The following is a 9,600-nucleotide window of genomic DNA, read 5'->3' as shown; positions in this document are numbered from 1 at the left end:
CGAGAATCCTGTCCACATCCTCAGGAGCCACAGAGTCAAACTCTTCCCATATAACAGTCTCAAGACTTACTCCTGTCTCCTCCCCCGGGGCCACCCAGTCAGAGTCAAGACCTTCTCGGATCCGAGCGACTTTGTCATACAGATATTGAGCAAAATCCTCGGCCCTCCCCCCCAGGGGATCTTCCCCCCCCCTCAACTGTAGGAGGGAGCGAGTCACCCTGAAGAGGGTGGCCGGGCGATTATCTGATGACGCAATGAGGGTGGAGTAGTAATTAGACCTCGCCACCCTCATCGCCACTAGGTAGGATCTAACCTGTATCCTTGCCTGTGTTCGGTCGAATTCGGTTCGGCTGTGTTCTATTGCTTGTGCTTCCATAATGTTGAATTCCAATATTGCATGATCACTTCCTCCCAAGATTCCTATGGCTTCAACACCTTCTATCGTTTCATCTCTGTTAGTGAGAATTAGGTCCAAAATGGCTAATCCCCTAGTGCTCTTCTCTACTTTTTGGGAGACAATGTTGTCTGCTAGGTTTGTCAGGAATCTGTTTAATCTTCCACTTGGTGCAGAGTTTGTCTCCCAGTTGATGTCAGGGTAGTTAAAGTCCCCCATTACTATTGTGATGTGCTTCCTACATACCTTAGTTAGGTGACTAAGTGCTCTAGTGCTCCACAAATTCATAGAAACATGCACTGTTTTGTTGTAGAAAAGTGTAATATATAATATTTAATGTATTATCTAGTACAGTGAGCATACATTATCATGAATATGTCTAATCTTCTTCCTTCAGACTTAAACAATTAAAATAATGTTGTTTTAAAAAGATGCTGCAGCAAGTCAAATTATCTTTGGAGAACCCTGGTGTTGTGTCCCGTGCCTGCAGAAGCAGGCACGGGAAGTTGCAGGAGTCCCGGGCATTTGCAAAAGCTGCCCGGGACCAGACTGACCGGCGCCGGCCTTGCGCACATGCGCAAGGCGGGAAAGGACTACCTTGTGACTGGGGGAAATTGTCCGGGGATTGGAGAGTATATATAGAGGCTTGCGCGCCTCTGGGGTTGTCGTTGTTCGTAGAATGGAGCAAACAATAAAGACTTGTTGGATATGCTTCATCTCAAGCGCCATTATTCCCAGGACTTAACACTGGCGACGAGGGTGGGATTCAGTCTCTACAGCTAAGAAAAGCTAGAAGACTCACCCAAAGAAGTCCGGGAAAGAAACGGCGTGGAAGTCAGCGTTATCCTGCCAGTACGGAATCGCTGGAGGGTGCGTGCGGCTGAAGAAGACGACCCTGATCCTCGAACGGCGTGAAAGTCAGCGTTATTCTGCCAGTACGAAATCGCTGGAGGGTGCGTGCGGCTACAGAAGACGACCCTGATCCTCGACCAGGGTTTGGAGACACACATTTCAACAGAGAGATCAGCGAGCTGGGGAATCAACTGAGAGATCTGGAAGTGGAGTGGCCAAGATTCTACGGCCCACTCGAAGCGCTCCAGTGACTGCAACCATCCACACGAAGGTGGACAAGCGTTACCAACAGCTGGGAGGAGGTCCAAACATCGTTTGGACAAGGGCCCAGCTGAGATTTATTGCATCGGATGCGGTGGATGCCAAAAGCGTGCGGAAATAGAGGCTACATCGCTACGAGCTGCCTGGGTCGACTGAAGGAGTTTCTACTAGACAGTATGATTTGCCACGATACAGCGGTTCCTTCACACCCTTCTACCAAAGGTGGCGTCCATGTCGGGCGCAGCATTGTTTATTCTAGGGGGGAGGGGTGTTGTGTCCCGTGCCTGCAGAAGCAGGCACGGGAAGTTGCAGGAGTCCTGGGCATTTGCAAAAGCTGCCCGGGACCAGACTGACCGGCGCCGGCCTTGCGCACATGCGCAAGGCAGGAAAGGACTAACTTGTGACTGGGGGGAATTGTCCGGGGATTGGAGAGTATATATAGAGGCTTGCGCGCCTCTGGGGTTGTCGTTGTTCGTAGAATGGAGCATACAATAAAGACTTGTTGGATATGCTTCGTCTCAAGCGCCATTATTCCCAGGACTTAACACCTGGCATTTCCAGATCCTGGGCCTGGGCCTGTTTGCCATTATCCCACTATCAATGATTAATTGGATAATTATTTGCTCTCTGAACCCTGTTGTAGCCAGAACTTTGAGTGTAAGGTTCATTCTTGGCTGTGCTACTGGACCTGTGAACTGCCTGGGCAAGGATGGCCTTCCAGATATCAGGATCATAAAAAGTCATGGGGAAAAAAGTATAGAAAATTGGAAAGTATGTAAAGGGAAGGAAAGAGGGACAATGCATGCTTCTCCAATTGGGCATTAGCAGCCATGCTGCCTGGGAAAGAGGATGGGTTTATATCAAGCACCTGAAAAGCTCCAAGTTTGGATGGCTGAAATAATGGATCAAGGATTAAGAGATGGATAGCTTTGGAAGTAAAGACTCAGGGATGCCATTCAATGCAGATTTATGTGCTTAACTCTGCACTGAATTTTATCTGGAAGAAAGACTTTTTTCTATTCTGGTGTAAAATATTCAAAGCTATATGGACTCTACTACAAAAGGGTAATACAGTGCAATACAAAAAAGTATCAGCAAAGAATAGTCTATCTTATGTTGCCATATGTTAGTAAAGTAGGTAGGTAGCTATTTTAGGTAGCTAACCAGGTACCAGAAATGCAATAGTTAAATATCATTGGATTGGGCCAGACTGCTGGGGACTATGTAAACAAATGCCTTCCATCATGACTTGTCTTCAGTGCCAATCTGCAGATTTTCAGGGATATTTTGGGGGAAACCACTTTATTCATCATCTTCTATTTCTCTCATTCCTGCCAAACATAGTCATTTTAACAGTAGCTACAATAAAGAATGACTGGATCCTGGAGAGATGGGGAAAACAAGCTGCTTGGTGACTTTATTGAAAGGCAACCTGCTGAATGCTGAGAAGAGCATTAAAAGAGGCAGGGATATCAGATGTCTGATTTAATAAAACACTCAATAATCTCCTTGTGTGATCAGGAACAATCAAAGTATGTTGGCAGCAACAGCATATGTTCTGTGACATAACAGAGCATCATCCAGATGAACTGTAAAAAGGCAAAAAGTGTTCATGGGGATAAAAAACAAGGTCTGTGGGAGATTAAGTTAGGAACTTAAACATTCGTGGAAAGAAGGAAAAGAGATTTAAACATCGACAGTATGGTCTGGTCCTTCTAAAGCTCCAAGGGAAAATGCATACAAAATATCCAATTAAGCTGATATCATTTGCTTTCCTTCTCACAACAGCATAAACAAGGAAAGCAGGCAAGATTCCTTGCAGCTTAATAAGCTTCACACATGTGTGTGTATGCACACACACACACACAAACACACACACACAAACACAAGCAAAGAGCAAGGGACAGAAGGAAAGCACCAAGGTCAATAGCATGGAGTCTCTGGGGAGCAACATGACATAAGTCCTTTAAAATATTAATTCCCATTTTCATTGGGAGATGAGTCAGCAGCAGTGATAAAACCCCAGAGAAGTCATAAAAAGCCAGAGCAATTGATAAAGTGGAGAGTCNTTCCGTCACGTTGAAGGTCAGGTCATGCCTGTCTCAGGCAGGGGTATAAGCCAACAGATGGATGAGTTGCCTGCTCCACAGGCCTCCGGGCCAGGGAAATGACACATCTGAGAAGGTTCTGCATCTTAACAAAACCACAGTGATGGGAATTTTCACCCTCTAAAATGCCACCAATATTTGCTTGCTTGCCCCACAAATACAGCCATGCTCCTCAATTTTCTGAGAATTGAACTCCTCCAGTGGTAGTTGCGTTCATCAATGCAGACTGATGGAAAGTCATCTAAATAAATTGCACTTCTTCTACAGTAGAATAAAAATTGCATTTGTCTGGCTTCATACATACACGTAAATCACTTGGATCTGTGCTTGATTATTCCATACACAATGTATAATCTGGATTCATTGAAAAATACTGAGTTTGAAATCATGTGCAAAGATGGGAAATATCTAAATATAGCATGGGATCTGTAAAGTATCATTCACATACAGTACAGATAGTCCTTGACTTACAACAGTTCATTTAGTGACCGCTCAAAGTCACAACAGTATTGAAAAAAGTGACTTATGACCGTTTTTCACCCTTATGACCATTGCAACATCTTCATGGTCACTTGATCAAAACTCAGATGCTTGGCAACTGACTCAGATTAATGACGGTTGCAGTGTCCTGGTGTCATGTGATCCCCTGACAAGCAAAGTCAATGGGGTTCACTTAACAACTGTGTTACTAATTTAACAATTTCAGTGATTCACTTAACAACTGTGGCAAGAAAGGTCGTAAAATGGGGCAAAACTCACTTAACAACTGTCTCGTTTAGCAACAGAAATGTTGAGCTCAATTGTGATCGTAAGTTGAGGACTACCCGTATACAACCATGGCTTCTGTCCCAGGCTTGGAGTTGATGTTTATTATTTGATCAATGGCCTAGTTTTCTTTTGTTGATTTTGCTGTCTTTTACATTATTTTAGTTGGGTTTCTATCTGATTTCATGTTTTTAGCTGTTTTTATGTTTTCTCTAGCTTTGCACATCACACAGAGTCCGCTGGTGTTGGGTGGCTAATAAATGTAAATAAAATAAATAAACTTATAAACCATAGGTTTGAGCTTGTAACTATTCAGCCATCTGAACACGGGTCCACCAGGGGCTGCTGCCGTTAGAGAATCCTGATGGTCTGTCCTTCTGGTGGTTATTAGTATTGATTTGAAGACTCTGTGTGTAATTGCATTAGTTACAGGATCTTGCATGCAATGCTATTATGTTGAACGCAGGGAAATTGTCGTATATTAAATCAAACCATGGATTCCTCTGACCCAATAACTCTAACCAGAGATTTGGACGGGAGTTTTCTAGGCCTAACTGGAGGTGTCCAGATTGAATCTAAAATTTCCTATGTGCCAAACCTGTGCTTCCCTCACTGCATTGACTCAGGAGCCCTGGTGACACAGTGGTCAGATTGCTGTATTGCAGACTATCTCCGCCTTCCACTCCCAGCAGTTTGATCCCGACTGGCTCAAGGTTGACTCAGTCTTCCATCCTTCCGAGGTCTCTATCATTTTTGGCTGAAAATGGATGTCCTTGGGCATTCATCAGTCTCTGGGATTAAATGAGGTCCTAAGAAGTTGAAGATTAAAAGAGGGAACAGTATCTATTTATCACCAAGTTATGGATGGAAGCTGGATCTAACAAGCATAATCTGGTGGCTCAGTGGTTAGAATGCAGTACTGCAGGCTAACTCTACACACAGCCTGGAGTTCGATCCTGGTGGGCTCAAAATTGACTCAACCTTTCATCCTGCCGAGTTCGGTAAAATGAGGATCCAGATTGTTGAGGGGCCATAGGCTGAATCTGTAAACTGCCCAGAGAGTGCTGTAAAGCACTGTGAAGCGGTATATAAGTCTAAGTGCTATTGCTATTAAAGCCTTTATAAAGAGGGAAGAGCGGATGTGAGGATAAGGCCATGTGCCCTGTAAATAATTTAATTCATTATATACACATATACATAAAAGCATATGTATGTATGTATGTCCATTAAGATGAGAAGAGAATAATAGGACATAGCAGTAGGGGGAATTGTTGAATGGGCGGATGTGGCAGCCTACAGTCTGGACTGAATATCTTGCAAGTTGCTTCTAAAGAATCTCAGTTCAAGCAGGTTGCTTTTTTTTAATGTCTTGAATTTAAACTGCCATGAGCACAGGACAGGCAGAATTTAAAAGTACAATGTGGGTATGTCTTTAGAAATTCTCAAGTTACTAATCTGGAAACCAAAATATATAATGGGGTGCTTTTTCTTTGTGTGTGTGTTTAGTTTTAGCATGTATGGTTTGTTCTCATGGGAAGTATTATGGGTAGCTGCTAGCATTTTAGATTTTCTCATTTTAATGCATTTCAATATTTCCCTTTTAACCAGAATAGGACTGCTCCATTATCTACATTTCTGATGACTCCTCCAGCAAATCAATCTTGACATCTCCTATCCCTGACCTGTCAGCCACACTTTCTGCAACAATTGATTGCTGATTATATGTACAATATAATATGTATTAAAACACTTGGTTTGATTTCTATATACTAAGCTTCTTTTTAGGGGATCAAACTCTACCCTCCAAGATTTGTAAGACTAGCTTTAGTAAATTCTATATAACAGATGTAAATATGATTATGTGCATTATATTTATAGTTCAAAGTTTTTCTATGGAGTCCACACATTTGTAATATTCATTTTTCATATGTTTTTGAGACCCTACTGATGGCTAAACTCCCACCCACTTCAACTACTTATGTAGCACAGATCTTACTATTATTGTTTTAATCTGAAACATAAGAATTGCATTATTTTTAAAAAATATTTCCTCTCTATATAAAAAGCTACTTGCACTTGATAAACTAGCATAGGAAGTAGGGTTTAGCACAGTTCTCTTACTGATATCCTAGCTTACTGTATGAAGGGGCATTTTATTGGGAAGAGAACTAAAGAATATGAACTCAGTGGAACAGTCCAAATTTTTTTCACGTCACTGCATATAATGCAAAACTTAAATTTTGGTCACCTCTCATGTGCTGCTGTCCTTGTCTCTTATTTATTGAATTAACACACTAAAAAATCATTCAAGTGTGTTCTCCTATTCATCATGGATTTTTCTATTCACTGTGGATTTAGTGATACAGTAAGAAAAATATATACTATTATATCCTAAGAATATTTTTTTTTCTTTTTGGATGTCTGGCTACCTCCTAACATACAGTACCTGATTCCACTCCACTCCATTTCTTGTCCAAGCATACAACCAGCAACTCCTTCAGTGCTCAGCACAAATCTGTTGTACTTGATCACAGAGGTTAAGTAAGTAGGTGAGTAAATGGAATTAGATAACAATGAGCTTGAAGAGGGGAAATAATTTAGTGTCAAGCCCCAGTCTCTTACACGCAGAGAAATAAAATGTATAGGATGAACCCTTTAAACCCCAGCTGGAAGTTGTCCTAAAGCCAAGAGCAAGGAGTGGATCAGATAGGAATTTGAACTTGAGACCCTGTCATGTACTTATTATGCAAGTTTCTGAGATGTTTTTTTCTTTCCTCCTCTTGCTTTCTCGGAAAGATGTTTGTGTTCCTGGCTTTCCTGGCTGCCTTGTTTTCCTTTATTGTGTGTGCCCCACTACAAGGGACACTACAAGGGACAAGAAGCCAAAACAAGCTTCTAGTTGTTTCTTTTGATGGCTTTCGGTGGAATTATGATCAAGATGTGGACACCCCCAATCTAGATGCCATGGCAAGAGATGGGGTGAAGGCACATTACCTCACTCCCCCCTTTGTCACCCAGACAAGCCCCAGTCACTTCACTTTGCTCACAGGTGAGTGTTGCACTCTGGAAGGGAAGTGATGGGATGGAAAGGTAAGAGGGGGGAAAAAATGAGAATCTGAAACGGATGTGTCACTGGGGAGGAATAGCACTGTTTGTTTATGATACCTTTTTAGTTTATGGTGTTAAAGGTGGGAATGGGAACATTTGTCATTCTCATCCTTAGCCCCCAACCCTCCAAAACAAGTAACAACTGCATTGTCAAAAATCAGCTATTTTTCTGTGGCTCAGGATTTTGACTTGCAAATATACCGTATATATTCATATGAGAATATACTAATGTCCAGCACAGGTCTTACCTAATCCTCAGTGACCTAAGTAGATTAGAATCAAGATGCAATGAACATGTTGCTCACATTTCATCAGTAAGTAAATAGAAGAAGCACGTTTCTTCATGTGAATCTTCATCATGTTTGTATTGAAGCATTGGCAATCCAACTCTTGGAGGGTTATTCGGATAACAGTTTGATCTCTCAGCACATCTCCATCCCCCAAACTCACCCACATTTCTGAAGATCACTGTTAGATGATGACAATGTTATCAATGTTTTTGTCAGCTTTGACCATTCATAAAAGCGCTGGAAAAAAATTGAATTGTCTGGACCTTCAAATAGTGATAATAATGCAGTAGCTTTGGAAAATGCGAGTTATTAGTCCTTTTTATAGGATTTTTTTGCTCATTATTTCCACACTGAGGAAATGTGCCATCACACTCATAATAAAAGCACGACGACTCTGCTGTAAATTAATACTTTAAGGCACTGCACAAATTGCTCTTAAGCTCAGTGGTACTTAGTGTAGCACTTCATTTGTTTCCTTTAGAGTGCTTCCAAACTTAGTTTTTGAGGAATTACATTTTTGTTGAAAATATCAATATAATTATTAAACATTCTGGCAATTGTAGTTGATGGGCAAAACAGATCCTTCCTCTAAATGTTTCCCACTGGAACAAAAGCATGACTAGAATCTTTAAAGCAATGAAGGTATGCAACTAGCTGAATTAAGCAGAATTGAACCAAGTTCATACTTAGATAGGAGACCATCAGGAGATCTTGGAGTGGCAGTCTAGACTGGGAAGTCATAGACTTTCCTAGAAGAAGGCAATAGCAAACCATTTCTGAACAGCTGCCAAGTAAAGTACCTGAGTAGGTATTATACAGAAGGAAGGAATGCAGTACATGCCATCTTAAGCTTATAGAGGAAAGGCAGTGTATTAAACAAATCAATAAATCAAGTCACTTGAAATCAAACTTGACTTAAGGGAGTCTTTACTTTTTATAATTAAAAGAGACTATTTTAGATCAGTGCCTGTATTTGGAGAAAGCTGAAGTATCAATGACATTATAACCAAGACACAATTTCCCTGGCTCACTTGCCCTATTATCTAACAGTAGTTTCATGGTCCACCACCTGAACTTTTTATCTTACTAAAGAATTGTAGGAGTGCAGTTCTCAGGGATCAATGTACAAAAACTGGGAAGTTATGTGAATGGAAGGAAGAAAGAAGTGGAAACCATGGTCTGCGTGTTTCCAGAGAACAAAAGGAGGCTGAAGGCATTTTTTCTGGATTTGTAAAAGACTATTTGACTATCCAAGACATTTCGGGGGGGGGGGGGAAGAGTGACAACATCTGTACAAATTGTCTGACATCTATCTGTAAAGAGAGGTTATTGCCATAGCTCAGTCATGGCGAACCTTTTAGAGACCGAGTGCCCAAACTGCAACCCAAAACCCACTTATGCATCGTCGAGTGCCGGGTGGGTGTGGCCCATTGGCTGGGTGTGGCCTACTGGGTGGGCGTGGCTGTGGTGGTCACGGCAGACTGGGTGGGACTAAAAAGTTCAATCAATCAATTCCAACTTTGCAAGATCTTTTTTCCCATGAGAAGTTGAAATTGACTGATTGAACCTTTTTTTTTTTTTTGCACACGGCGGTGGAGGCCTAAAGCGAAAAAGTTTTATAAAACCCAGCTGAAGGCCTCGGACTGGGGCGACGTCGCGCGTGCCCACAGAGAGGGCTCTGAGTGCCGCCTCTGGCACCCGTGCCATAGGTTCGCCACCACTGCCATAGCTGGACAGGTATAGGAGAGAGAGCTGCCAAGCACTAACATAAGTCAAAGAAGAAATTCAATAGAAAAAAAGAGAGGGGGGGAGGGAGGGGGGG

At 42.1% G+C, this 9,600-nt stretch overlaps 1 protein-coding gene across 1 annotated transcript in view; it reads left to right on the top strand.

The window, feature by feature from the left end:
- Window positions 1-7,176: 7,176 nt before the first annotated feature.
- LOC107300167 (ectonucleotide pyrophosphatase/phosphodiesterase family member 7-like) overlaps window positions 7,177-9,600 on the top strand; it is a gene marked incomplete at its 3' end in the record, with an annotated part of 7,258 nt that continues 4,834 nt past the window's right edge. The window contains exons 1-2 of the mRNA XM_015829507.1: window positions 7,177-7,429; window positions 7,604-7,623. Of these exons, the coding sequence (XP_015684993.1) occupies window positions 7,177-7,429; window positions 7,604-7,623 (273 nt within the window). The remainder of the gene's footprint in view (window positions 7,430-7,603; window positions 7,624-9,600) is intronic.

This window comes from Protobothrops mucrosquamatus, unplaced genomic scaffold (assembly GCF_001527695.2).
Source record: "Protobothrops mucrosquamatus isolate PMUCROS unplaced genomic scaffold, P.Mucros_1.0 scaffold6295, whole genome shotgun sequence".
Taxonomy (NCBI): domain Eukaryota; kingdom Metazoa; phylum Chordata; class Lepidosauria; order Squamata; family Viperidae; genus Protobothrops; species Protobothrops mucrosquamatus.
This window is presented reverse-complemented; position numbering and strand designations above follow the sequence as displayed.